At 49.2% G+C, this 27,324-nt stretch overlaps 8 protein-coding genes across 8 annotated transcripts; 6 read left to right on the top strand and 2 right to left on the bottom strand.

Moving 5' to 3' along the window:
• Positions 1-207: 207 nt before the first annotated feature.
• On the top strand, positions 208-3,942 carry BC939DRAFT_501330 (uncharacterized protein; the record flags this gene model as incomplete). The annotated part of the gene is made up of 9 exons (XM_051560151.1): positions 208-409; positions 553-652; positions 835-2,033; positions 2,112-2,355; positions 2,467-2,581; positions 2,673-2,731; positions 2,826-3,561; positions 3,653-3,706; positions 3,802-3,942. 9 exons carry the CDS (start codon positions 208-210, stop codon positions 3,940-3,942), a joined length of 2,850 nt encoding a protein of 949 aa, XP_051414336.1.
• BC939DRAFT_91072 (Ribokinase-like protein) lies at positions 3,879-5,865 on the top strand. Its single transcript, XM_051561988.1, has 5 exons — positions 3,879-4,271; positions 4,358-4,462; positions 4,583-4,663; positions 4,807-4,924; positions 5,038-5,865. Exons 1-5 carry the CDS (start codon positions 4,133-4,135, stop codon positions 5,678-5,680), a joined length of 1,086 nt encoding a protein of 361 aa, XP_051414335.1. The 5' UTR covers positions 3,879-4,132; the 3' UTR covers positions 5,681-5,865.
• A 1,407-nt stretch (positions 5,866-7,272) lies between these two features.
• On the top strand, positions 7,273-8,182 carry BC939DRAFT_394890 (periplasmic binding protein-like I; the record flags this gene model as incomplete). The annotated part of the gene is made up of 3 exons (XM_051552186.1): positions 7,273-7,369; positions 7,455-7,719; positions 7,993-8,182. Coding segments are annotated over 3 exons (552 nt in total), but the record flags the coding sequence as incomplete, so codon positions are not given.
• A 595-nt stretch (positions 8,183-8,777) lies between these two features.
• BC939DRAFT_91117 (7 transmembrane sweet-taste receptor of 3 GCPR-domain-containing protein) lies at positions 8,778-11,583 on the top strand. The gene is made up of 8 exons (XM_051561989.1): positions 8,778-8,874; positions 8,965-9,097; positions 9,189-9,447; positions 9,529-9,758; positions 9,878-10,683; positions 10,771-10,943; positions 11,045-11,059; positions 11,138-11,583. The coding sequence occupies exons 2-8, from the start codon at positions 9,003-9,005 to the stop codon at positions 11,339-11,341; spliced, it is 1,782 nt and encodes a 593-aa protein (XP_051414333.1). The 5' UTR covers positions 8,778-8,874; positions 8,965-9,002; the 3' UTR covers positions 11,342-11,583.
• A 2,299-nt stretch (positions 11,584-13,882) lies between these two features.
• Positions 13,883-14,457, bottom strand: BC939DRAFT_501327 (uncharacterized protein; the record flags this gene model as incomplete). The annotated part of the gene is made up of 2 exons (XM_051560150.1): positions 13,883-14,240; positions 14,339-14,457. The coding sequence occupies 2 exons, from the start codon at positions 14,455-14,457 to the stop codon at positions 13,883-13,885; spliced, it is 477 nt and encodes a 158-aa protein (XP_051414332.1).
• On the top strand, positions 14,361-20,647 carry BC939DRAFT_527243 (UDP-glucose:glycoprotein glucosyltransferase-domain-containing protein). The gene is made up of 15 exons (XM_051561407.1): positions 14,361-14,707; positions 14,821-15,192; positions 15,300-15,697; positions 15,811-16,042; positions 16,139-16,572; positions 16,674-16,750; positions 16,847-17,089; positions 17,170-17,410; positions 17,501-17,931; positions 18,012-18,508; positions 18,605-19,186; positions 19,303-19,492; positions 19,578-19,760; positions 19,878-20,270; positions 20,377-20,647. The coding sequence occupies exons 1-15, from the start codon at positions 14,556-14,558 to the stop codon at positions 20,602-20,604; spliced, it is 4,653 nt and encodes a 1,550-aa protein (XP_051414331.1). The 5' UTR covers positions 14,361-14,555; the 3' UTR covers positions 20,605-20,647.
• Positions 20,648-21,563: 916 nt separating this feature from the next.
• BC939DRAFT_445406 (uncharacterized protein) lies at positions 21,564-22,846 on the top strand (the record flags this gene model as incomplete). The annotated part of the gene is made up of 1 exon (XM_051554801.1): positions 21,564-22,846. A coding segment is annotated over exon 1 (1,112 nt), but the record flags the coding sequence as incomplete, so codon positions are not given.
• Positions 22,847-22,947: 101 nt separating this feature from the next.
• On the bottom strand, positions 22,948-26,073 carry BC939DRAFT_394896 (histidine kinase-like ATPase; the record flags this gene model as incomplete). The annotated part of the gene is made up of 5 exons (XM_051552187.1): positions 22,948-23,251; positions 23,510-23,841; positions 24,608-24,625; positions 25,171-25,401; positions 25,693-26,073. The coding sequence occupies 5 exons, from the start codon at positions 26,071-26,073 to the stop codon at positions 22,948-22,950; spliced, it is 1,266 nt and encodes a 421-aa protein (XP_051414329.1).
• Positions 26,074-27,324: the final 1,251 nt, after the last annotated feature.

Here is a 27,324-nt window from a genome sequence, read left to right as displayed (position 1 = left end):
TAATGCTACTTGCACTACGCTACTGCATACTTCCTTTCCTTTCCTTTACACTTGCTCATCACACTCACCACAGCTCCTTCTTTCTCGCCAGATTCTATTCTCCCAAGGACTTTTCTGCTCATCTCTCTTCAGCAATCGCCCACCATACAGCAACTGCGACAGCGACAGTAACAGCAATCACCTCAAAGAACTCTTGTCTCCTCAGTCATGGTCATGGGTACATTCAGCCAGGGCGTGGCGCTCCACAACAGCTCAGGAACGGGCTCAGGGCCAACAGGACTCCCACACTCGTCCCACCACCGTTCCTCCCTCAAGGCACCCAGCCAAGTCCGCTGGCCCGTGAACCTCAACCAGCTCGCTGCTCTCTCGCTCGAGGACGACTCCGACCTGGACAGGTCTTTCACCGACGGTATTATTTACATGCACTCTTATTTATGACATAGGAGAGGCCAATTCCACCCCACACGACTATCTATCCATCCTGTGTATTGTTTGACCAACATATTGTATTGGCACATGGGTGCTGACATATGCCTTTATTCCGATTATCAGCTTCCAACGACGACATAGGATCCGTCAAGCTGTTGCAGATGCTGAAGGACAGCGATGACGAGTCCACCTCTCCGGTACCTGCTCAGTCAAAGCTACGAAGGTACACGTCTCACCCCTCCTCCCTGTGTTGCTCCACAGTATCCGCGGTTTTCTGGTGTCCTCGTCCGCCATATCGTTGACCTCCTCCTGCCCCTTATATGTTTTTATGTGTTGATGATGGACATGGCCCCACCTTCTAACCCCCTTGTCTCCTGGTGTTGCGTACATCATACGTTTTCTTAGGCCGAGGTCAACATATTCAAGCTTGCAAGGGACACAGCGAAAGCTTCAGCAAAGTGCCAACAACTCTATTACGCGTTCCTCTTCTTTACGCGATGTTGAGGGAGCTCGGGTTGGCAGCGGCAACACCAGTATACCCAAACCACAAAGAATCAGATCTGACTATAAAGGGACGAATACCGCGTCTGGAGGGATAGCACGGCCGATAGGACTTCGACACCATCAATCAGACATGTCGCTGATGGCCACAAAGAGGCGACAGGCCAACAGCAATAATAGCCCAGAGGATATGGAGCACATCTTTTCAGAGGCCAATGCGATCGCACAAAGACTCGGTGGATCTGGATCACGAGCAGCCACTGATACAAGCAGCGCGGGAGGTATTCGCGGGCCGACATTCAAAACTGGGGCACTTCCCGCACCCACAGCACGGGCATCGGCTGGCGCAGACTCTCTGTCGTTGACACGCAAGTCCTCCGGAATCCCCAGCCCATTGTCATCGTCTGGAGCACAATCAACCAATACGCTTGCACAGGCGAGGTCTCGACTCTCAGCTCCTTCCAGGGCAGCAGTCTCTAGCTCTACCTCGAGTCATAAGCAGCGTTCATCACATCCTGGCATTGCCATTTCCAAGCAGGATCTGAGAGAGAGAGAAACGACATCACTGCCGCGATTTATCGCATCTCCATGCTCTGCACAATCCGCACCTGCAACAACAAAGCATGTACTGCTTCAGTCATCATTGTCACAGCCATTGGCGTCCAGACACGCCACCACGGATGGTCAAATTGCCACAGCAATGCTTCTCACACCACCAGCACTGGCTTCCTTACCCAAGGCTTCCATAGACGTCGAGAGCAGCAGTACTATCCGAGAGCTAACCGAGGAGCTTGAGCACTGGAAGGCAGAGGCTCAGGGATATAGGCAGGAACGTGTGGCGGTCGAGACTTGGAGAAAGCAGGTCTCGGACCTAGAACGGGATCTCGAGACTGCACTGGACTCATTGCAATCTGCAGAGGCCAGGGTCATTGAGACGACAGCTGTGCAGGCAGCAACTGGATCGAAACTGACTGCATATGAGAAAATCGTCGAGGATCTGAAGACAAATCTTGCAAACGCCAGGACTGCGAACGAAAAGGCACTAGAAGAAACAGCGGCTTCTCAGAAGCGAGAGTTGGCGGAAATGGAGACTCGCAACAAAGGTACTATTGTGCTTAAATTGCCTGCCGATGTGGTATTCATAGTCTGATGGGCATTACGATCTCAATTTCAATGCATAGAACTTGAAATGAAGCTGACGCAGGCACAACAGGAAGTTGACCAGCTGGAACTTCAGGTCGTTCCTGCGGAGCTCCAGGACGTCCATCAGGCACTCTTTTCTGCAACACAGGAACTCGACGAAGCGAAGCGCCACATTGAGAAATTGGGAGCTGAATTATGCGAAGAAAAGGTCAAGGTAGCGCGGGAGCAGGAGGACTCTGGTCAGCTATTGGGCAAAATCAGTCAGCTTCAGGACACCATAGCGTAAGTTGACGACAATGGTCAAACGGTGACTGCATTTTAGACAACGTCGGTTCATCAACGAAGGTTTATTAATCCGGCGTGCACATCCAAACGTACTTTACCCGCATACAGGAATCACCTCCGCGACAACAACGCCCTCAAGGATGCAGTCAAAGAACATGAATCATGTCAAGAGAACGCTGAGATTGCGAGCCAGCAGCACAAACAGGAAGTTGGAGATTTGAAGGTATACATTTCGAAGGATATAGCGCTCTTGTTTTGAACCTTTCAAATTGTATCCTTGACACTTTTACATATTTGGACCCCTGATGACATAGAATGAGATTCTGTCACATCAACAGAGTCTGACACAGGAAAAGGAGCAGAGGGCTAGGCTGTAAGTAATAGACGCGTCCATTTCTGAATATGCTCCTCGATACCTAGGCATCCTCTGAATTTTATTTCTTTCCACGTTGTTTTATCCTATCAAGTGAACAAGCGCTTCAGGAACAACAGTATCAGTTGCACCAACTTCAGCAGCAGGTTCAGATGCAGCAAACACAGCTCCTTCAGCAACAGACTGAGATTGTCAATTTACGCGCATCCCTGGAGGTCGAGCAAAGGCAGGCAGTGCTGTTCCAGCAGCGACTTCAGGAGGAGCAGAGGCTCAATAACCCTCATTTTGGTCGGCGTGTCTCTATGGACGGCGAACTTAATGGCTCATTCTTGATGATTGAGAACTCGAACAGTGCGGGTCCTAACACTGGGATAATGAACATGGGTGCCGCCGATGGCACTATGGGTTCAATGGGTGCATCAACAGCACCAATGATGATGCATGGAGGACTACCATCATCTCAGACTCTTTCGACATCTGGTTCAAACGTGATGTCGCCGATGAACCCTACTATGATGCCTTCGGGACTCCAAAATATCCGCAATTTTGACGGCGCCTCACCATCAATTTTGACGAACAACCAGCTCAACATGAGCGCAACACAGGCAGCAGCAGCCTTGCCTCCAACTGCAGGTCCTCTTTCGACGTCTACAGGCGGCATGGTCGTATCAGCAGCACTGACCGGTATCATGGATACCGAACCCAGGCCCACGATGAATCACCGCGGCAGTGCTGGTTCGATTTCAGGCATTTTATCAACAGGAAGCCCAAACAACAACCGATCATCAATCCATGGCGACCCTTTACCTTCTTCAGCCGGCGCTACGCAGGTAACAATCGTCATATTAGCTTATTTGGCTCGAGCAAGAACACGTTCTTTGACATTGATGTGATACATCCCATTTCTGATTTTAATAATAGTCGGTCGAGGAACTGACGGCTCAACTGCAGAGCCTACTAAAGGAGAAGGAGAGGGTAAGATTAACAGTACCCCCATATTACATGTCCTGGGCGTTTCAGGGTCTCTTATGTCCAATTAATGTTGCGGCCTCGTTTGTGTTGATCAATAGCTCCAAGCGGATCTGAGCAAGATTCCAATCTCGGGCGGTGGACCTATGACAAGAAGAAAGGCCGAGATGCTGGAGGAACAAATGGACGAAACCGAGCGGGCTATTAGCAAGATTAGATACAACATCCGCATGCGATCATGAGACAGCCTCAATTTCGTCAATCTCAACGTAGAAATCATGGCATAGCACCATAGGCATTGCCACCAAAATATATCCTGCATTTCAATCGTCTACAGTGGACATATGAACCTTACTGCTTGAACGCAGTCGTGGGGAGTGCTTGGGATCGTTTGGATCAGTCCTTCCTTCTCTAATTCCACCATTCCCCGCCATGTCCAGCCCTCGTGTCCTCAGCATCCAATCCCACATGGTCTCTGGCTACTGTGGCAATAAAGCTGCCACATTCCCCTTGCAATTGCTTGGTTTTGATGTTGATGTCATGAATACCGTCAACTTTTCAAATCACACTGGTGCGTGTAATACTATTTATTCTTGCCAGCGCTTTCTGCAGCCAGTCCTGCTAAATCAGCTCTTTGATTCCCATTTTCTACCGCAGGATACCCATCGTGGACAGGGGAAAGGGCTACCGGGGAGCACCTGCTACAGTTGTACAAAGGACTCCAGACGAACGGACTCGTTGAATACACGCATATTTTGACAGGTATTGTCCGCAACCCTTTCTCTTTCACTCTTTATCCCTCGAAAATAATGATTGCTCGCGTGGTAGGTGTTACCATTTGACGCGAGCAAGAATCTAATATCGAGTTGTTTCTCCACGCAGGATATATCGGTAGCGCTCAGAACCTGTCAGCTGTAACTGAGATCATTGCCCAACTGCGGACGCATGGCGATCCGTTCTTTGGTACGTGAGCCTCCTTATTAATACGATGGGTTGATATGTTTCTTTTGGCGCAGGCGATTGAAACGCTTCTGGCCTCCTAACATCTCTTGCCGACAAATCACGATTTGCCATCTTTTTTTTTTTTTTTTTTTTTTTTTTTTTAGTGCTGGACCCTGTAATGGGCGACAATGGCCAGCTTTACGTGCACTCTGACGTGATACCGCTTTACAGAAAGCTGATGAAGTACGCCAATGCCATTACACCTAACCAGTTTGAAGCAGAGTAAGTACTTCACTGTCTTGCATAGTATTTAATATTTATGGATAACGACAGTAAGTGATCCCGTATCGTCGCTCTGACAGCCCCTTCGTTTGACAACAAATGGATCCGCGTAGAATCTTGGCCGACAAAAAGATTACAGACGTCAAGTCATGCCTGGAAGTGCTCGATATCTTGCATACTACTGGGGTAGAAAATGTTGTGATTACATCGGTGTCCCTCTTGCCGAGTGATGTTGCTGCTCATGCTGCACATTGGCATCCACATCACCATCACCATCATAAGGACGAAGAAACGACCGAGCCTTCAATGTACTGTGTTTGCAGCAGTAAAGGGGATCAGGATGAGACTAAGAAAGTGTTTGCTATTGGTTTCCCCACCTACGATGGATATTTCACGGGAACCGGAGATTTGTTCTCTGCATTGCTGGTGGCATGGTTAGATGAGGCACTAGTGGAGGCTCAACCCCCTGCCAAGGCTGGGTCCGCGTATGGACTCGGATCAAAGGAAATGCACACTCCGCTCGTGAGGGCCTGCGTCAAAGTGGTTGCGACGATGAAGGCAGTGGTGCTGAGGTCGTACTTGGCACAAATGGGAATTACATCTGGAGGGCAACTAGATCGAACGCAGGCATCGTCTGCTGCAGTGATCAAACGGTGTGAATTGCGGCTGATTCAGAGCAAGAAGGATATTGAGCAGCCGGATGAGCAAGGAGTTGAAGCGGTCGAGCTCAGTTGGATAGAAAAGGGAAAACATTAACAATCAAGCTCGACAGATGCCCCAATAGACCTATTATGTCCAAGATAATGAAGTAAAGCGCTCGTGCGAATTTGACCTAGAAGATAGTATCGCAATGGGCCCTTTGTTATCAAGACACAGGATGCCGTTATTCGTCCTTCATTGGGCGATGAGGGAGTGTGTAATTCACTCTATCTCTTCCTCTCTCCTTCTCTCCTTCCTTGGTTACCTATCACTCTCTACTTGTTCATCTTACCTTTGTCCATTGCTGTGTGCATCCACCATTCTGTCATTCTGTTCATTCATTTCAATGCTGAATCCTTCTTTGACACGCAATCCATTTTAGCCTCGGGGCTAATTCATAAACGTTTTGTTGCTCGTTATTTCTTTTATGCAAGGAAAAGTAAGTAGTCTCTGTATACAGGAGTGATGTTGTATGACAGGTCTCGCATGGCGGGAACTCACCTAACAGTGCGCACGGGCATTGCGGAGTTGATATATGTTGTTAATCAACAGACGCGTACAGTAGCCAGCGCAGCCCCTTCTAATGCACTGTTTCAATATTGTGCATCAGTCGTTTCAGGGTTTGATGGACGTACAGACCAGGAGGAATATTACGAGGAGCCCATCGGTGACCACGCTAGTGTCAAGCTTCTCCTCGGACGAGTCCATGGCCAACGCATGCTCTTCTCCATGCACAGCATACTCACGCCCATGGCTATACCTAGGCATACAAACATGCATTCGGAAACATCCGCATCAGAAGCGGTCGGGGTACAACAGCACTGCGCATCGAAGCACAGTTACATCTACTGGCCAGCACCACTATTCAAAAATATCGCCGACCCGTCTTTTTACTGTCTGGATATGTTTCTCGTTCTTTTGTGGCGTCGTCCGTGGCGTTACCTCTGCTGAAGCCACAATGACAGCAGTGCCGCCGATAGTATTCTCCCCTTTGCCATCAACCTCCAATATACTTGTGCCTCCTCCGGAACCAACTTATATACCACATGAGGAACAGCATCCAACTTATGATCCGCCTTACCACGCTCCAGGATTGACAGATCAGGAGTTCAATGAGACTTGGCTTGGCCTCCCGCAGACAATTAAGTTTGGAGTGTTGTTGCCATTCTCTCCCGTGGACGACACTACCTATCGCAAGAATCTGTCCCGAATTAGCTTAAGCGTATGTTAAGGAAACGCGGCTATATCAGAGCGTTGTTTCTTGCCTTATTTTACGAATTCTGACGCGTACTTTCTTACTAATGCAAGCTTTCGTTTTCGTGTCCACAGGTGCTCCGAATGGCAGTGAGGGATATGAACAATCAGCAGGTCATACCTGGTATGAGTGTATTTTACCAAGAAAAGAGTTTCGTTTACTATCTGCAAGCATTCTGATTATCTATCTTCTTTTTCACACTAGGAATGAACATATCACTAGTAGTGCGAGACAGCCAACAGAACTTACCAGGAACGAATGTCTCTGGTGGGGCTGCCGCTATCTCCGCTACAGCTCGCCTACTAGCTCTGGAGGTAAGCAATCAATCAAGGAAGGGAGAGACATCTTACATGATTTGGTTAAGAATCTCTTTTCTTCTCTTTCAAACAAATAGGTGGGCGCCGTAATTGGTGATATTTCTTCGGACCTGACAATGGCAGAAGCTATTATGACTTCTAGTATCGGCATTCCCCAATGTTCCTTTTGCACTTGTAAGACGATATTGCCTTTATAGACTGCATTCTGTTCTTTCTCGAATTTATTGAGTGTGAAACCGTGTATGAATATCTGATCTAGACAACATGGACGAAACGCAATTGAGTACATATGGGTACTTTTTCCGTACAGTGCCGGGTGTCGTTACATATCTCGAGGGATTGATGGCAGTGATCCGACATTATGGCTGGCGAAGAATCTCCATCCTGTATACGTCGGATGTGCCGGGATTATTAGGTACCATATCGACTTATCTTGTTTACGCCTATAAAAAGCGATTTGTCACGTTAACTAAAGTGGTCATTTTCCAACGCATTGGTATTGATAGGCGAAAAGTCATTCTCGAGTTGGTGCATCAGCAACAATATTGAAGTCATAAGGGTACGGATCCCGCTACCAGACGACGATAACCAGCCCTCAATGCTTGCCAACCAAGCACGTGCACCAATCAAGAGTATTTTAAACTCGGACTCGCGCATCCACGTCCTTATTGCTCCTAGACTTGCTCAAATTACTCTCCTGCAGGCCATCCGGTAAGGACGCAGTCTGTTTCGCAGATGATTTGTTGAATTAATCGCCCGGGCAATGAGTTGACGCATGTCGTTTATATTTTTCTTAGAGATTCTGGGCTTTTCAGCCCAAATCATGTATGGTTGACCACTATCGATCTATCCAACTCGCTTTCAGTCCTCCCGAGTCCCTCAGATTTCAATGGGTTGATTATGGCAGATGCTCTATGGAATATGCCTGGCGATCCAGCCTATGATAAGTTTGTAGCGAGGTGGACGAATTCGGATCTGAAAGAGTAAGTAGTATCGTTTAACAACAGACGTGAATGGAAAAGTACCAGTTGTTGAAGGTACTCCATGGACTAACTCAACTACAAAACATACATTTCCTTTCAGATACCCGATGTCGGGAAGAAGACAGTTGACATGGCATGAGACTTTTGCGTATACTTGCGTCCAGGTATTCGCCGAAGGCTACAGACAAGTAAGTACCCGAGAGGCGAATCAAGGGAAGGTGATAAAACCAGCCTGAACAAGATGCTAATTTATTCGCTACATTCATGCGGCGAATTTAAACAACCAGTTGGTTCAACGTGCCCTGCAGATTCCCGACGTAAATGAGCGTAACACGATGCTGACCCAGATCCTGCACGGGAAGCGGAGCCAAGACTTGTCACTCAAATACCTTGGATCGATGTCGTATAGTACGCCTATCGGTAACTTCACTGTATCCAATGCTGGAGACCGAGTACAAGTGTAAGTCCAGTCTGACTTCCATCTTCCGTTGAAAAATCATCCTCCACCATTGATTGTTGACCTGTTTTTCAATATTTTATTGAGGTGAATCCGTAGCCGAGTAACCATTGCCAGTTTTCAAAACAACACAAGTGTTCCTAATGGAATATACCTCAACAAATCGCTTACAATAAACACCCCAATCGCCTTCAATGACGGCACGACCTCACCTCCGCTAGATTCTCCTGCATGGGATGGTATTGTTTCCAGGGCCACAGCATAGGATTGCTTGCAGAAGAAAAACTGAATTGTGTCTTAAGGCTTTCTTATTTTTTCCCTTTTCATAGAGCTGAACCCTAGCAGAAATGGAGCGTTCGGACTGACAATGACTATCTTGTGCACGATATTGATGGTGGCGATATTATGTACCGTTATTGTCGTTGTTCTGCACCGCGACAACATTATCATCAAATCTGCGAGGTAGGTTATATTATCCATGGCCATTGCCCAATGCCATCAAAAGGATAGCAGGTCTTTAATATTTCCCTGTCGCATATTCATTTGGAATCAGCCCCCTATTCTGTATCCTAGAACTTTGCGGCTTGGCTTTGACAGTGTCATGGATATATTTCAGAGGCGGTGTCCCCGCTCCAGGAGTTTGCAGAGTTGGTCTGCTGGTCCCCGTTATAGGATTGACTATCAATCTCTCTGCCCTAGTGGTCAAGAATTATCGAATCTACCGTATTTTCAACAGCGTCAGCATCATCAACCATGCAGTATCGAACCACTATCTATTGCGAGTCGTCGCCATGCCTGTCGTCATTACTTTTGTAAGTCTAATCAACCTTATTCCCGACTTTATTGACCGTGAGCTGCGTGCTGATATGTCTCCTTGGATACTCTATTCATAGATCCCTTGCATCGTCCACTGCTTTGTCGACTATTTTGAGCCGAAATTGGTTCGAACTAATAACAGCGAGTTCTGGGCGATATGCAGCTCCAGCTCTTCTCAGCTTGGCTGGGCCATCGTAATTGGAATCATTCCTGCTATTATGATTTTGTTTGGGATATTCCTTGCATTCAAGACGCGTAATGTCACGCGCCTTTGGAACGAGGCTCGCTCAATCGCTTTGACAATCTAGTGAGTACTATATCGTTGTATTTGACCAGTCGTTTCCTGTTGGTATTGCTCGAGGACGAAATTGCAGCCATGAATTAAACATACTAATGTTCACTTTCTTCGGTCGGAATTTTTTTTAGTATGTTGACGTTCTTCGTCATCATAATCATTATTGTTCAAACGTTTCCTTCGGATCTCTACCAAGTTACCTACCATGTCACCATGGTCTGTATACTTGTCAGTGGATTTCTCGAATATATCATTCTGTTCTATCCAAAGTTGAAGAATCTGTGGCTCCAAAGGCATGGCCTCCATGTCCCCGCAGGAAGAGGCGATAATTACATGGACAATATCATGGGAACAGGCATTCCTATCACGGACATGAGGCGAGGCGGCAAAATGGTCTCATCTGGAGGGACCATGAAGAATGGTGGAAGACAATTTAGATCCTTAGGGAACGCAGTCAAGGACTCTGAATGGCACTCTGTCGATATGCAGGGGAATCCTAACATCTCGGATTTAGTTTCGTCGTATCCATTCGGTCAACTATCGGGAGAAAACTGTAGTAGCCTGCTCACCTCTCCTGTTCACCGTCCTACAAACTATGGCCAGTCCAGCCTGCTGAGCCGAGGACACCGAAAGAACCATGCTGGTGACGATCAGGACTCACTGGAGATTGACAACCCGCAACTGACAGGGACACACCGGGCCCCTTCCCTGGCAAACCACGTGGCAACAGCGCATGATGTAGGTCATACCGGTAGCGGCAGTAACCACGACACACCGGTTCGAGGAAACTCGCGAAAGCTGAGCGCAACCACGGTCCCAATGACAGCAGGATACAATACATTTGGGCAATCAAACGCCTTCAGACCGAGCCGTGATATCCAGCCTCTCGGCTCACCTAAGATTTTGGCGGCTTCATCCAACGAGGGTAGCGATTCGGGTAGGGATCGTGCCAGTGATATGTTGTCTGTGGAAACGATACCCGCCGGCTTCCAAAACGTTCATCGTCCTTCTGTGGCATCTCTAGATACTCCGGACTTTTCAGTGCGCGATTTTTATGACAGTATACCAGAGCTGAATCTTCAGTCGCGAAAAAACAGCTTTGGTGGATTTTTGCCAAGCCGGAGCCCCCAACAATACCCTTTTCAAGCCCTTACTGCACACAATGACTCTGGAATATGCTCGCTGCAGGAGATGAGGGTAAGGTTTGGGGACTATAACAGATGGCTGTTTTCCTCTAGGGTCTTCGTGTGCTAAAATTTTGTCAACCCGTCTTTTCCTGCTTTATTATTTGTGGATAGATGGACTCGTTCACTGTAAGCACATGCCATTTTGTAACCTATAGCTAGCCTTTCATCTAGAAAGTGCGCTGACGAATTATCGGATCTTATTAGGTTGTCGTTCCGGTGCAGCGGCATCGATGGTACATCATACGGTTCTTGGCTCAGTGGAGGATGTCGCGTGTTATTTTTGTGCCCTGCTCTAAACTGATGGTCTTAATCGATGTAAGGGAGCTGTGGTATTGCATTATCATTCTCAGATTTTCTTTATTGTCCATGAACTCATGCAGCACTTCACCTTCCTCAAACATAGCTTGAGACGGAAACATCAGAAAGTCTTATTATCCACTCTGTAGAGCGAGGCTACTCGCAGCATGATTGTTCACCAGAGTCCTCACCCCTCGACCCAGGCGTTTCCGGATCGTCTTTTGTTGCCGCAAGCAGGGATGACCCTGGATCAAAGGCCAGAGCGACCACAGCCACAACTGCCACTGAAGCCCCACAGCGGAGCTCAGCTCCATTCACGAACAGGGCCGCACTTATTACACAGTTCTCTTCCGTACCGCAGAAGGATCTAAAACAACTGCACCAGACAGGATTGGTAGGGAGGGAGAGGGTACGAACGGCAAGACTGCCGTCGCACGAAGAATCGTCAGCACCATCGCAGTCGACGGCAGAAACACCTACGCCCACAGAATTGCGAAGCGGTGCAAACACTGCAGATCCAGGGACCGCCGGAATAACGCCTTCTCGTCAGAGCTCATTTCTAAAGCCTGGGCCTGGTTTGACGCGCATTACTAACATGAGACACCTCTCGATTAACTTGGGCCTTGATGTTCGTAATATGGATGGAGCCAAGGGTCCTGACGAGGGTGTCGAAGGAATCGGGGGAATCATGAGTGACTATGTCATTCGTGTGATATCGATTCATAATCAATGTTGGAGGGTGCAACTGCCTGATAAAGAGACCATGGACCGGTGGGTTGAAATAGGGCAACAGATCAAGGACGAGAACTGGATTAGCAGGCCCATCAATCAAGAACCCAGAGGTAACAGGTCCGATCGCCGTCGCAGCATTCTAGATGGTGGGCCAGGGAACTCGCGGGTTGCCGTTGGTGGGCGATGCGACAATGAATACCCAAGCCCTCAGTTTGGACAGCCGTATCAAATGCAGGGAGACATAACCACTCAACGAACGCTCCATCCTTTGCAGCGCACCAGCGACGGCTATTTCGGCCACCCAACAGTTGCAGATCTCCAAGCTGCCTCGTCGTCCTCATCATCACCGAAACCAGCGCTTGCCAGCCCGCAGGTATACGACGATCTGACAGAGAAAAGCGTGAGCTCAAGTGACACGGAACGACAGCAGAGCCGCGAACGCGCCGCGAGAATTAATCAGCAACTAAAAGTATCTTCGAGAAATGCTCCCTTCCTAAGACTTAAGTTCAATGGCGGTAGATTGAGCACTGAGTCTTTTGGTAGCACTGGCAGTAATTCTCATTCACCAAGTGGCACATCGTCCAAATTGAGCACGACCTTCATGCGACGGCTGCCGCGTACTGGATTTTCGGGCCATATGCCGGCAGCGCCATCCAAACTATGCACCTCCTCCTCCGGCATACCTGTCGCTGATTCAAATGATGTTTCTATTACAGGGATGTCCAACACGGTAGCACAGAGTGATTCACCAAGTACTATTGTGGAGGACAGCGAGCCATGTGGAACTGACTCCCAAGAAATCGCTATGGACGCAGTACCAGAGAGGATGGCGCATGGAACGAGTATCAAAGAAGCGCTCGCTGAGACCGATATCTCATACGATAGGGGTCAGCACGTTGTGTTCGATGGATACCCGTCAGGCAGAGAGCATCGCAACCATCGGAACTTTGGCAATCCCCAATACAATTATGGGCGGAAACGAGGAGCAGCCAATGCTTTTGCCGATACCGGCGAAACTAATGGATACGATGCCGACCATTACGATGCCAGGGGGCTAAAGAGCGGTGTCCACAACGAAAGCGAAGAGTTTCCATTTCCAGAAAACTCAGAGTGCCATTTGACGACTTCTGAACCGGAGCAGTTGGAAGCGCAGACTCAGAGGGAGAGGGACCATGGTATTTCGGGGTCGAGTAGCAAGGATCTTTCGGCAGCCATCGTGAGTACAGAAAATACTACTCGGGATCCGATACCTGTGGTGCGACATGAAGATACGGCCGACCTGAGCGTGAACACAACTACGGCGTCTGCCAGTGATTCGCGGCCGAGATGCGCGAGTATATCAGGCGAACAGGACAAGAGTACAATTCCATGACATTTTCCACACATCATACCTCAGCTGCCCTTCATAGCACCCTTCATGGGTGATCCTTTGCATAGTCTTTCAAGGAGCTGACTACATGCAACCCGTCTACACATCCAGGCGTGGCCAACAAGGATATCGACTTTATAAATGTTATCAATAAACGTCCCCCAGGCTATGAAAGCGCCTGCCATCGATCTATACGATTAATACCGTATATCGTATACTCATAGTTTAATATCATTGTGATGCTATGCTGAAAGGACTATTATGAAGGCTCTTCAATCCTGTCAACGGAACAAAGGAGGCGAAATGAGAGAAAACAAGAGCGAGAAAAATGATGGGAAACCCAACGAGAAGGACATTAGATGCCCTTGCTGATAATCTAGCACTTTAGCTACTTCAGATCCATTCCATATTCCCTCTCGAATTCGGCGCGTTGTCTCAGCATATGCTCCTCAGACTCACGCCTCTCTGCACTCGTGCTTCATCAGCTATTCCATTTTTCAGAACTCATCCTGTCCCTGTACCAGCTCATGTGCGATTGCTTGATCATTAAATCAATATTGGTACTCGAGCAGGCGCAGATATGCTGGTGGTTGTGGAATCTGGATCAGGCCCTCGTCAGAGATCTCCGGCGAGATACCGCACATGGTCACACTGTGATTTAGCTGAGGATGAGTCCTGGATGATCCTGGATGCGACTGTAACTCGGAATGCTTCCTGAAAGTGGTGGATGTATTGCTCGACTTGGTAGAGTTCGAAAAGCAAATCCATGTATGAGTCGGTTGGGGTGGAGGAGTGGCCTGTCGGGAAAGCTCTACTTGTTCCTCGATGTTGGACTGAACCTGATCGCGGTTGCGGCTGTAGTGGGTGGAGACAAGATAAGAAGACTCGTGTATCGGTACTAGTAGCAGGCTATTGAAGTGGGGAGGGCGACGACAGCCTGGCCATGGGGACCGTTCCAAGTGTGAAAGCCTAGGAGAAAACGCGTTTCTGAAATAAGGTTCGATTACCATCGCCCTTCTATCTTCGGGAAAGCCAACCGCTGGCCTCCAACAAACACGTCGCGCCGTCCCTCTAGACTCGACTTCAAAAAGGCAGCAATCTTTTGCATCGCATCATTCCTTGTCATCCTCATCCCATCTTCTTCTTACTTATCACCAAGACGCGACTCTCTTCGGTAGCTACCAGAGACAGGACCAGCAGGAACACATACACCAAACCGCAAAAATGCGCGTCCTCGGGTCTCCCGTGCGGACATCCGTCCTGGCGCTCGCCATGGTCGCCATGCAGGCCACTATGGCAGATGTCGCATCATCGCCACCGATTCAGGCTTCTATTCACGCCTCCTGGGCCGCATCTCCCTTGCTTCTCGAGATTTTGTATGTTATTCTGGAATGCATATTCTCGGTATCCAGCGCCAGTAATTCGAGATACACCCTTTATGATTCCGCGACTTGACAACCCTTGCTGTTCGATGTGATTGATAACGTAGGGAGGCCGTCGCGGTCGAAAACAAGACCTCGTACTTTCCGCTGATGCGTCAACTGACAGAGTCCGAATTCCTAGAGAGCGCTAAATCACAGCAGGACCTCTACGAGAAAAGTCTGCAGATCATCCAGAGCCAGGGCCATGTTCAGCCCCAAGCACTGTCGACCTTAAAGTGGTCGCTCGCCATGCACACCACTGCTCCATGGATCCAGGCGCACTATCATCTGTATAACTCCACGATTGTCCCTGACAGGACCTCAAAGCAAGGATTCAACCCGGACTGCGGTGCTTGGATCGACTGGTACGATCGCCAGATCTGCACAGCGGCAGAGCTCGAAACCATTGTTGCCGGAGGTTTGGACCAGTTCGCGAAAAAGTAAGGAATAGCATCATCGGGAGGTCTTTGCTTTTCAACGTACTTTTTTTTTTTTTTTTTTTTTTTTTTTGCTGATTTATATATCCGCTTATTTTTCGCCCGATCAGGTTGGACGCCAAGCCGACGACCATGGATCTGGATCATATTCAGTCATCACGGACTGACCCAGGGCTTTTCACTATCCTCTACGCGGATGTCTTTGACCCAGAATTCTTAAAGTTCAGAACGTACCTCGACACTCTTTCTAAGGAGCATGGTCTTCAGTACTCGATTCGTTACCGACCTCCAACAACTCCAGAGAACAGGGCTCCGCTTACATTGGCTGGATACGGCATCGAATTAGCGCTCAAGAACACGGACTACATCGTAATCGATGACCGAGATCTCGGGCAAAGTGACGATAGTGGTACTACTGGGCAGACGGTGTTCAAGACAGGAAATGGTCAGGGGCTTTTTGGCGATGAAGTGCCCTCAGTTGACCCAGTCAGCCAGGCGGATCTCCCAGGTACGACATGATTTTTGATCTATTGAACCGTGCATTAGGTGTCGATAGACTCTAGAGAGTACGGGAAACTAATCGAATGACATCTGCTTGCATATCCTCCCGTCGTCCCATAGCTCTGGGCATGTTGGCCGCTCAATTCGTTCTTCAGTCCGAAGATCCTCTAAAGACACTCGTAGCTGTTGTGCAGGACTTCCCGAAATACCAGCGCAAGATCTCCAAGCTTGAACTTAACGAGACTCTCAGGGAAGTCTTCCAGAGCAACATGATGTCGGTGACCCGCGGCGACCAGGCACGAGTATGGCTGAACAACCAACCTGTCCCACACCATAAGATGAACCCATTTAAGTATGTCGATGCAAAGCCTAATTTGTTCCGTTCTGTTGATCAGGATTTAGTATTCTTATTGGCCACTGACGCATACCTTCTTCTGTTCTTTTCTAGCCTGATTCGCCTTCTTCGTCGCGAAAGAGAAACACTGTCCTCTCTTGCGACTATCGGTGTATCTAGCAAAAAAGCTGTCGATCTTTTGACCGATTTTGGCTCGCAGGACGAATCGGAACCTGGATCAGATGCGCCCACCGGCGTCTTTGACGTGCGCGACAAGTCAAAAGAACAGAACCTGATTGTTTGGTTGAATGATCTGGAGAGCGACATCCGATACCGGGACTGGAGTCCTAGTCTGATTCGTATTCTGCAACCGACTTTCGGACAGTTCCACCAGGTTCGCAGAAACATGATCAATTCGCTCTTTGTGATTGATCTCAGCACTCCCCAATCCCTTGAGCTGGTTTCATTCGAACTGGCCAACTTTATTCAACGGATGATCCCGTTCCGATTCGGCGTTCTCCCGCTGGTCAGAAGCGAGGATGGCGAAGGTGAGAGTCAACACGATCTACAGCAACGGAAATGCTGGAGGATTTTACGCATAGCGCCCCTACCGCGACGGCTAACAAACGGTATAAAATATTTGATATAGATGCGAGAATGGCCATGCTCTGGAGACATGTTGTGAATCGCCATGGTATCAGGGGAGGACTAGATTTCTTGAAGAAGGTGAGAACACGGCGGAAAGGAACGGATATTTGAGGGTTTGCAACGACCGCCTATCAACCACAGAACTCTAATCCTTGTTTTTCCCTTAAAATACAGACGCTGATCGACATGGTTCATGGAGGCCAGGATATCGCGTCTGCGTCTCGTAAGAACTTTGCGTCCACCATGCAGTCGTCAAAGCTGAAGACGACTAATACCCCCGAGATGAAGTATGAGGAAGTTATTGCTCCAGACTCAGTTTATCGTAGCTGGTTGAAAACTGTGCAAGCGATGACTGACAATATTGGCGTCAATGCTCCCTCGCACTTTATCAACGGCAAATATTTTGCCTGGAATGAGGTATGCCATTAAGGGTTCCAGATGACATACAACATTGCTTACAGGCAGCTCTTAACCCCAAATTTTCTGGATGTTCTTAGGATCATGGCCAGCAACTGATGACGGAGACGCCCCGCCAAACCGCCTTCTTGGCTGCGCGCCTCACAAACGAAGAACTGACTGAGGACACTAATATCTACGAGTATTTCCTCACTTTGCCAACGGTCCACACACGCCGCAACCCATACATTTTCATCAGTGAGGATTCGCCTATCAAGATTATAGACCTTGTCCAGGGCCAAACACGCCCCTTTGTCGATACTCTTTCGTTTATATCGGCTGGTAGGTTTTAATTAGAGCAACGTGCTTCTTTTAGCGCCTGTTCGGCTTTAGATTGTCTAACCCTACATTCATGTCTTGCTGGTTATGTAGGTGATGAAGCAACTATCGCAACCACGGTTCTTTTGGTCGCTGATTTTGACAGCAAGAATGGGGTGGATAATGCACTGGGATCTTTGAATGCCCTTGAAGCCAACCACGACAACGTTCGCGTGGCCTTTATTCAGAATGGAGAGTCCTTGAAGGAGTCAGGGCCGTCGCTCGGAAATTTCGTCCGCCAGTCGTCTGTCGACGGAAAGACGCTATCGATTGGGTTCTGGAAGGATCTTTTGCAGGGTATTGCCGATGGTAGCTCGTTCTTGGACAGCTTCCAGAAATCCACTAGTCAGCATCCCGAGGTGGCCATGATTGCCACAGAGGGATCTAAAGGACGAGAGGAGGAAAGTAACCGTGCTAGACATCAGTTTTTGAAGACTACCCTTAAAGCAAAGGAAGGCCAGGTTTTCATCGTCGTGAATGGCAGGGTACGTTTAGCCCACTCTCATTGTTTGGAACGGTCGGTCCGAGATGTCTACAAACGTATTAAATTAGTTATGTCTTCTAGGTAATCGGCCCTATTGAAGAAGCATTCGACGCCGGCGACTTTAAGTTACTGGTCAACTACGAGAAAACTCTGCGGGTGGACAAGATCAAGAGCCTGCTCGAGAAAGCGCAGATCAAGACAAGCGCCAATAATATTATGAAGGTTTCTTCAATTATTCTTGGAGCGGCTCAGCAGGTTGACCAGGGACTCTACGATATCAACCAGGCCGAGATCACCAGGGAGCGCATTTTTGAAAGATTGAACGACGACGAGGCTGGCTTCACTGTGAATCCAAGAGTCTATGCTGAAAATGATGATGTTTTATTCCACTTCACGGCTCTCCTGGATCCAGCAAGCGAGCTAACGCAGCGCTGGGCATCGATCCTTCTCACGCTTTCGCAGTTGGATAACGTCAAAGTCGACATTGTCTTGCAACCTTCGCTCGAGCTCAAGGAGGCTCCTATCAAGCGTTTCTACCGCTATGTCGTAGAGTCTGAGCTGAGCTTTGATGGCAACGGGTAGGTTGGCAGCCATGAGACTATCCAATAGGATGCAATTCCTCTTTTCTATACTGAACTGCATCTCGGTCTCTTTTTTTATTCCTTTTGATGTAGTGCTATTACTCAGCCTACCGCTTATTTTGCAGGACTTCCTGAACCCACACTCCTCACTTTGGGCATGGATGTCAATCCAGCATGGGTTGTCACCTCCAAGGTGTGCATCCACGACCTCGACAATCTCAAGCTGTCCAGTTTGACAGGAACAGCACGCATGATAGGAGTGCAGGCAGAATTTGAACTACAGCATGTCCTCATCGAGGGCTTTGCTCGTGATATGACCCAAAAGATGCCACCCAAGGGCGCGCAGTTTATCCTCGGAACCAAATCCGAGCCACACGTTGCAGATACACTGGTGATGGCTAACATGGGCTACTTCCAGCTCAAGGCCAACCCTGGTGTGTGGGAGATGGTCCTGAGACCTGGACGCACTTCTCAGGTGTACTCGATCGAGAGTATTGGTAGTGAGGGTTGGGTTACTGGAGGCATCAAGAATGATAAGCGCGATCTAGTGGTTGCGAACTTTGAGGGACTGGTGCTGTACCCAAGATTGGTCCGTAATCCTGGAATGGAACGTGCCAATATTCAGGACGAGGCTACTCAGGAAGGAGGTGGCCTCTGGGATTCGATTAAGACGACGTAAGTGGGGGGGGGGGTTATTTCATTGTTCTTGCGATAATGCATGCAGTCCATGTGCATGAAGCTGTGTGCAGCCGCTAATGTGCAGCCGTATCGTTGTCGACGATGATCTTTAGTATCAAGGGTTTCACCCATAGTGGTGATAAGGTTCCTGCCAAGAAGAAGGCCGAGATCAACATCTTTTCTGTTGCCTCTGGACATTTGTATGAGCGATTCCTTTCAATCATGATTCTGAGTGTCATCAAGAACACTGACAGTCGTGTCAAGTTTTGGTTCATTGAAAACTTCTTGTCGCCCTCGTTCAAGGTGAGATTGCTTTGCAGCCCCACTGTAGTGCGTCGAATGACAAGAAACGAATTAATTGCTTAAATATTTCTTCTTTTCTCCATAGGACTTCATTCCTCATATGGCAGAGGAGTATGACTTTGACTATGAGCTGGTCACCTACAACTGGCCACACTGGCTTCGTGCGCAGACTGAGAAGCAGCGAATCATTTGGGCGTACAAAATTTTGTTCCTGGATGTCCTGTTCCCCTTGGACCTTGATAAAGTCATCTTCGTCGATGCAGACCAGGTACGTCCGCAATATTGCCGGATCTTTTATCTCAGCAACAGGAGAATAATCTTGTCACGGATCTGAAATGGATGGATCTAATGTCAAATCTACGATATTCTGAATATATGCCTTTAGATTGTTCGCACTGATATGAAGGAGCTGGTTGATCTGGACCTTCACGGTGCACCTTATGGCTACACACCCATGTGCAACGACCGCACAGAGATGGAGGGATTCCGATTCTGGAACCAAGGCTACTGGAAAGACCACCTCGGCGAAAAACCCTATCATATCTCGGCCTTGTATGTGGTCGACTTGGTTAGATTCCGTCAGATGCAGGCAGGAGACCGTCTTCGAGGTCATTATCAGCAGCTGTCACGCGACCCTCATTCGTTGGCCAATCTGGACCAGGATCTGCCCAACAATATGCAGAATGAGGTGCCGATTTTTTCGTTGCCCCAGGAGTGGCTCTGGTGCGAGACTTGGTGCGGTGATGAGGGTCTGGCGAAAGCAAAGACCATCGATTTGGTAGGTCAAATGGACATCAAATGGCTCGCTCTCATATGCACATAACGTAGTGCTATCATTACGGAGCGACTAACCTGCTTCTTCCTTCTTATTATCGTTGTTATAGTGCAATAACCCATTGACGAGGGAGCCCAAGCTGGATCGTGCTAGGCGTCAGATCAAGGAATGGGAGAGTTTGGATAACGAGGCGACCGAGTTTGCCAAAAAGGTCAATGCCAGACTCAAAGCCGAACGCAGCCAGCAGCAGAAGCAGGGACAAAGGCACACTGAGGTGCATGAACAATCGCAAACCAAAACCACACACGACAGCCATACCAAGAAGGATGAGCTTTAGAGGCGATGTATTTACTTGATGTGGTTCACACAATAAACCGTGTTGTCAATCACTCGCTTAAAATCAACCATAGGGAACATAAATTTCGTTCTATCCTACTCGTCGAGTTGAGCATACTAAACGATGCAGCGTCGTTTGTTCGGCTATGCAGAGTAGTGCACTTGGCTTCAAGGCACCTGTTTATTCTGGTATCTGGTGCCTGAGCATCCTAAGCAGCTTGTAATTTGTCACCAACTTTGTTATTGCATTGCAGTTGGCAACCAGAAAAGTTCCCGCTTTCGCATACGAAAGCAAGCGATATATTCACAAGCGATATATTCACGTTTGAAAGCAAGCTGAGATATACAAAAAACCGTGGGAAACCCCAAAAGCCGGTGATATTACCGATAAATAGCCACACAGGCATTTTATTTTTTGGTGCGTTAGGATGCTACAGCTGCAGGATCTGTCAGTATTTGCTTGGCATCCCCTTTTTCTATTCCAAGTGTACACAATCAATAGCACTGGCTGTCGTTGGCTATAGTCGAACAGGAAGAGTCTGCCATGCAGAAGCATTGCATGGCCAAGAAAAACACGGAAACGCCAAGAGAAAAAAATGCGACAGACATCCAGGAGGAAGATAAAAAAAAAAAGCCCTAATGCAGCTAAAAGAGAATCATGTCGTCAAAGGCACCACAGCCTTCCAAACCCAAAAGCAAAATTTCAAGCACGAACCAACTGCAGCCTAGTCTTGATTTTGCCAAGACAAAGGCTGCACCCATCCTCGGTACCGCTGCAGGTGCGGCACACTCGAAAAGACAAAGCGCGTCTCGATAGACGACGCATGGCTGTTGCACGCAGACAAAGCAGATCAATCAAAATGAACGTGAGGAGATGGGTCATGTTAAACCCCCTCCCCCCTCCATTTATAATCTCGCGAGAAAAGATATCGCGTCCTTTTTTTTTTTTTTTTTTTTCCCTAGTATCATCAACGGCAAGAACCGCAGACATTCTCCTTCATATTCTCTATCCACTAATCCTCCTTTCGACTCACCGCAGGCTCAAGCGCTCCCATACAGAGAGAATAACCACCAATATACACAATGGGCCTCGAGAGATCCCAGACAGTGATACGCTACGTGCTCCTCTTCTTCTGTCTCGCCACCTTGGGCTTCGACATCTTCTTCATCCATGTCTACCAGACCTATAACCAAGTCGTCTTCACCTGGAAGTTCTACGCCCACATGGGCTTGGTCGGCGTCCTCGTCCTCATCATCCTCGCCTCCGAAATCGTCCACCGCATCTCCAATTACCGTCGTGTCCAACGCGAACGCGCCTCTATCGAGGCCGCGTACGAAACCTCACACCACGCACCTTACCTGCCCCCGACCTCCTTCTCCTCCTCCTCTCCCGAGTCCACGGAAGCCTTGATGCATGAACTTCCGAAACCCCAAGCGCTCCACTACCCCGAGCCTCCAACCTGCTGCCAAACCACCTTCTCCATCATCCGTCTCCTGATCCTCTGGGCCATCAGTGCCGCGCTGCTCAACATCACCGTCCGGACCTTCGAGACCCAGGGACGTTTCGTCTTTTCCCTTCCTTTCCCTCGCGATTCTTCCCAGGGTATAGCTCTCAATAACAAATTCAGTGCCTATGATCCCCACGACCTCTTCTTCTGCCCGGACATCAAGCTCCCGGATCTGACTACCATTCTGTGTCATTTTGACCAGATCACCATGATCTTGGTCACTGTTGTGGCCATCTGCGCGATTATCGAGGCCATCGCCGTCATCGTCCTCGTGAACCGCACCCGTAGCCCACGTTTGGCGGCCTGGGCGGGCGTCGAGAACGAACGCGGCAAGATGAAGAAGCGCGTTGAAGTTTATGATGACGTAGAATTGGGCAATGCCCAGGTTGTAGCCGTGCCATTTCCGTGTCCGTCTCCGATGGTACCGTCTCCGGCTGCTATTGAGATGCATCCATATGGAGCGTATCACCAGCCTGCATTCGCGGCGGGTCATTTGAAGGATAACGTTGACGAGAAGCATAGGTCGCTTCCTCCATTGCCGCTGTGGGTGGACGATAAGAAGGAAATGAAACCGGGGTATAATCCTTTTGAGGACGATGTCAAGGACAAGAAATTCGCTCAAGAAGAAGAAGAAGAAGGTCCAGAGCAGGATCCAGCAGCAGGTCCTTCGGCATCCATACCCTGTAAATAATGGATATTCCCTAAATCGATAATAAAAACTTCCGCTATCATGAGAACATGGCTTTATTGTTTAGGTCTATACCGTTTGAGGCAACAAAGGAGGGAAAAAAAAAAAAAAAAAAAAAAAAAAAAACCGCTTCTCGGTGGAGGATATACTACTCAGCAGCCTGCTTCAAATGTTGGTTTGTAAACACGCGCAAGCACTGCTCCAATTCCTCCTTCCGCAGCGGCTTGCTGATATAGTCGTTCATGCCCGCAGCAATGCACTTCTCGCGGTCTCCTGGCATCACACACGCCGTCATCGCAATGATATACGGCTGGTTCACTGTGCCGCCAGACAGGTGGTCACGGATGAAGGTCGACGCATCCAGTCCGTTCATCTTTGGCATCCAGACATCCATAAAAATCAAGTCGTATGGCACAATGCGTTTCTTGTCGCTGCCTTGGACAGGCCCTTTGCTGTCGTCGTTACCGCCACTGGTGCTCCTCTCACTGTTCTCCGAGGAAGCCAATTCAGGCTGTTTGACTATCGGACCGGGCGCCAACATTGCAGATGTCGTCGCAAGTGTCGGTGTCGTCATGGCAGGGTTTCCTTTGTCTGAGAATCCGACTCCAGAATCTCCATTGCCGCTATCCAACTGAATGCCTCCATTTGAGGGCCGACGCAACGGAGGGTCCTCCTGCAAACGTATCAATGCCGCCTTCTTCTCAATCAACTCAACCGCCTCGAGTCCGTTGTTGGCCATATCGGGCTCGACACCAAGGCGCGCCAGCATCTTACAGACAACCTTGAGGTTGACAGGGTTGTCATCCACGACCAGCACCTTGACCTTGGCCAGCTTGCGCGCCGTAGATGAAGATGCGGCAGCGACTGCGGCCAAAGATGGGGATGAGTATCCTCCGGCCGAGTTGGGCGTACCAGTAGCAGACCCGCCTGCTTTTCTCCTGGGCGTTCCTGAAGCCAGACCACCTTTGAGCGGTAGCCTTTTGGTTATGGGGGTCTCCATGCTTTCAGAGCCACGAGATCGAGGCTCAGATTGGGGCTGGTGCTCATGGATCTTGACATCAGCACCTGACCCAGAGGACGCAACCCGCGATCGAGAAGCATGGAACTCGGAGCCATTCTTGTGTCTGGACATTGGTAGAGAGCTATCTGTCGATGCAGGCGCAGCCGGGACCGTTAATGTTACCGGTTCCGCCAAAGAAGGGGCCAGCCTAATGGACGGCTCCCTCAACTCTTGTATGGACCGCGCGTCTAGGGACCCCTGGAGAGAATGCGCTTTCTTCGTCTCCTTCGTTGAGGCGGGAGGAAGGAGCGAAATAGACGCAGGCATGGTTCGAACAGCGCTGCTAAACAGCGTCAATCCAGAGGTAGAGTTATTCATTGGATGTAACTCCTCCACCTCCAACTCCATGTTGATAGGATCCTCTGCCAGCGTCTGCAAGACCTTGGAATGGCGGATCGGCTTCGTAAAGTATACCGGCGCTGCAAACACACCCTTGGGTCGAACAGGACCATGAACAATCAGCATCTCCCCGGACGTTGGCGTAGTAGACTCGTTATCACTACTGCTAAAGTAGCTGGTCCGGTTCAAAGAAGGTGTCGGCGACTGGGCAGTAGTCGAAAGATGATCGATACTGCTCACACTCTGCTCATAGAACGTCGCTTGCGTGTGTGGCGTCAGTAAATTTCCTGCCCCTGTGGTATAGGCTGGTGGAATTGTAAGCTTCTCAAGGGTCGAAAGAGAGGCCTTTTCCAGAGCAAGAGATGATGTTGACGAGTCCGAGTGATGCCTATACATCTTCCTATACGACTCGGGCCCTTCTTGAGGACTGGATCCACGAGAATGGCGCACCGGAGTTTTATCTTCTCCAGCATCACTACTCGAGATCCTCTCGCCACTCCATCGGGAGGCGTCCCGTCGAGCATGACCGTGATAGGAGGTCGACGTCGACGCAGCCGTCTTGACATCCCTCATGTTCTTGAAAATAATCACAGGTATGGCGGGCAGCGGCTCTTGATTTGCCTTGAAATCCACGGCTTGATCGACGTGCCGAGCCGCGGTCCTCCGGATAACGTCCAAAAGATTTTCGGGCCTGTTAAACAGGGATTCGTTGAGGTCTGTCTCTATAATCAAGGCCTCCATCTTGTCCTGAACCCTTTCGTGCTCACCAGATGGAGAGTCCTCGTTCAGGTACTGGAGAATCTGGTCACTGCGCATGATCTTGACCTGGTTCATGTTCCAAGAGTCCGTTCGACTCTTCCAAGCATTGCGGCCCATCCTCGTGTCATCGACGATCACAAGCTTCTTATCCGCCAGCTTTGCGAGCTCGAACTGCTCCTCGTATGTCTGGCATCCTATGGGGCTATCGAGAACAATGTTGAAGTAAAAAGTCGACCCGACATTGGGCGTGCTCTTGACCCACATACTTCCGCCCATCATCTCGCTAAGCCGCTTGCTGATCGCAAGGCCCAGACCAGTGCCCCCGTACTCTCTTGTTGTGCTCTCGTCCACCTGAGAGAAGCTAGTGAACAGCTTGTCAAATCGATCGAAGGGGATACCGACACCCGTGTCCTTGACAGCGAAGAGCAGCCTGACTGGCTTGGTCTGTGGCGCCACCAAAGAACCGGAGCTCGTACGGCCCATCTCAGCTGTTTCAGCCAAAATGGACTCGTTTTTACTGCTCTCCTGTATAACAGTCGACTGAGGTGAAGTGGGGCTGGTGGCCGCCTTATTGGCCGTCTTTGGTGAAAATGACGGGCTTGGTTCAGAAGCAGGCTGTACACTTGGTCGAATGGTCTTTGGAGAGTCGCTTGACGTGCCTCGTTTCTTGTGGTTAGTCGGAGGCATCAATCTTGTCGAGTCCACCTTGATCTCTTGCTCGTCCTCAAATTTGACTTCGGGCAGGGGTTCAACAACAACAGATACATGGATCGTGCCCTCCTTTGTGAACTTGACGGCATTGCTCATCAAATTCAAAAGGATTTGGCGGATACGGGTAACGTCCCCCATGATTTCTACGGGGCACTTCCTATCGATCTCATAGATCAGGTTTAGGTTCTTGGATGTAGCCTGAGAGCTGATTAGATTGACGGCCGATTCCATAACAAAGCTTAGGTCCAAGAGCCGGCGCTCCAGTTTCAGGTTTCCAGACTCGATCTTGGAGAAGTCCAAAATATCGTCGATAACGGTCATGAGTTGGTTGCCAGAAGACTCTATCGTTTCCGCGCACTCTGCCAGCTCGGGATTCAGCTCGGAGTCCAATAGGATCCTGGACATACCGATAACGGCATTCATAGGGGTTCTATTCCAGTCAGTCAGTCAGTCAAAAAAAAAAAGGGGGGGGGGGGGGGGGGGGAGTTAGGGCCATGTCTTCATTTAGTTATGCAATTATGTTGATACCACGATCATTACAAAGAAACCACCATACCTGATTTCGTGCGACATATTTGCCAAGAAGTTGGACTTTGCTGTCGCTGCCGCCTCAGCCCCTTCCTTGGCCTTCTGAAGGTCTACGAGCAGGCGGTGAGTCCGGGCGCGCTCCTCCTCAAGCTCCTGTGTCCTCATCTGAAGATTCCTGGTCCGATCACGCACGAGTTCCTCCATGTCATTACCATACTTCTCCAGCATAGCTGCCATACTGCTGATAAAATCACTCGATTTGTGAGGGTTGATATCGTTGATTCTGTTAAGCATCGCCGTAAAGTGGGGTCGAGTCGTGGGTTCCTTCGCGAGACACAGACGGATGAGCTGGTTCATCTGCTCGATGTTCTCGCGGTCCTCGGCTGAGTAAGTCGATTCCTCAGGGTTGATAAGGGTCGGTCGAAGATCCTCCTCCTTTACATGCTGGATCACATTAGGGAAGTCGATGTGGTCATGGTATGGCAGGTGACGCGTCAAGATCTCGTTGAAGATAACTCCGGCGCTGTGGAGAGGCACGAGGAAAATAAATAAAAAAAGGTCTAGTGTTAGTGGCCTAATGCTGCCGCTGCTATGCATGCATACCAATGACAATGACTAGAATGATTTACCTATACAAGTCGCCTCTCTGATTGCCAGCGACTTCATAATCGCCATTCTTATTAAGATGGAGACATTCGGGGGCAGCCCACATCAAGGGCATACAATCAAAAGGGTCGTCGAAACCCGAATGCTCAAGGCCGTCCGAAATAGCACTGGCCGAGGAGAATCCGGTGTTCGGCGTGCTGGAGCTGTAACGACTGCCGCTACTGTTCCTGGGCTTCATACTTGAGAACAAGGGTGCGCCTGAAGACACGCCAGTATCCTCGTCAGCAATTGATCCCACTCCAATAGATGAGCTCCTGTGATCCATGTCTCCACCCTCCATCAAATCACGCAGCTCCTTACTCCTTCGGAGAGGCTCTTGGCTGAAATCGTAAATACCCTGTTGTGGCATCGATGTGTCATGCTCTAATGGAGCGTGATGAGCTTCCGAGAACCATGGTCGTCCAGAACTCTTCTGCTTTGGTTGCTTCTCATTCAGGAGGCTGGGCTGCGATACGGGTTCCA

Source organism: Gamsiella multidivaricata (assembly GCF_025024155.1).
Source record: "Gamsiella multidivaricata strain RSA 2152 chromosome Unknown BC939scaffold_18, whole genome shotgun sequence".
Lineage (NCBI taxonomy): Eukaryota > Fungi > Mortierellomycota > Mortierellomycetes > Mortierellales > Mortierellaceae > Gamsiella > Gamsiella multidivaricata.
Note: the sequence above shows the minus strand (reverse complement) of the source record. Positions and strands in the feature narration are given on the sequence as shown.

Bases quoted from the DNA above. Each gene is read 5' to 3' on its own strand.
- BC939DRAFT_91072 (XM_051561988.1), top strand. From the start codon at position 4,133: ATGTCCAGCCCTCGTGTCCTCAGCATCCAATCCCACATGGTCTCTGGC. The intron at 4,272-4,357 runs GTGCGTGTAATA...TTTCTACCGCAG, and splicing joins CAACTTTTCAAATCACACTG to GATACCCATCGTGGACAGGG. The intron at 4,664-4,806 runs GTACGTGAGCCT...TTTTTTTTTTAG, and splicing joins GCATGGCGATCCGTTCTTTG to TGCTGGACCCTGTAATGGGC.
- BC939DRAFT_91117 (XM_051561989.1), top strand. From the start codon at position 9,003: ATGACTATCTTGTGCACGATATTGATGGTGGCGATATTATGTACCGTT. The intron at 9,759-9,877 runs GTGAGTACTATA...AATTTTTTTTAG, and splicing joins TCAATCGCTTTGACAATCTA to TATGTTGACGTTCTTCGTCA. The intron at 10,684-10,770 runs GTAGGGATCGTG...TGGCATCTCTAG, and splicing joins CAACGAGGGTAGCGATTCGG to ATACTCCGGACTTTTCAGTG.
- BC939DRAFT_527243 (XM_051561407.1), top strand. From the start codon at position 14,556: ATGCGCGTCCTCGGGTCTCCCGTGCGGACATCCGTCCTGGCGCTCGCC. The intron at 15,193-15,299 runs GTAAGGAATAGC...TCGCCCGATCAG, and splicing joins TTGGACCAGTTCGCGAAAAA to GTTGGACGCCAAGCCGACGA. The intron at 19,493-19,577 runs GTGAGATTGCTT...TTTTCTCCATAG, and splicing joins TCTTGTCGCCCTCGTTCAAG to GACTTCATTCCTCATATGGC.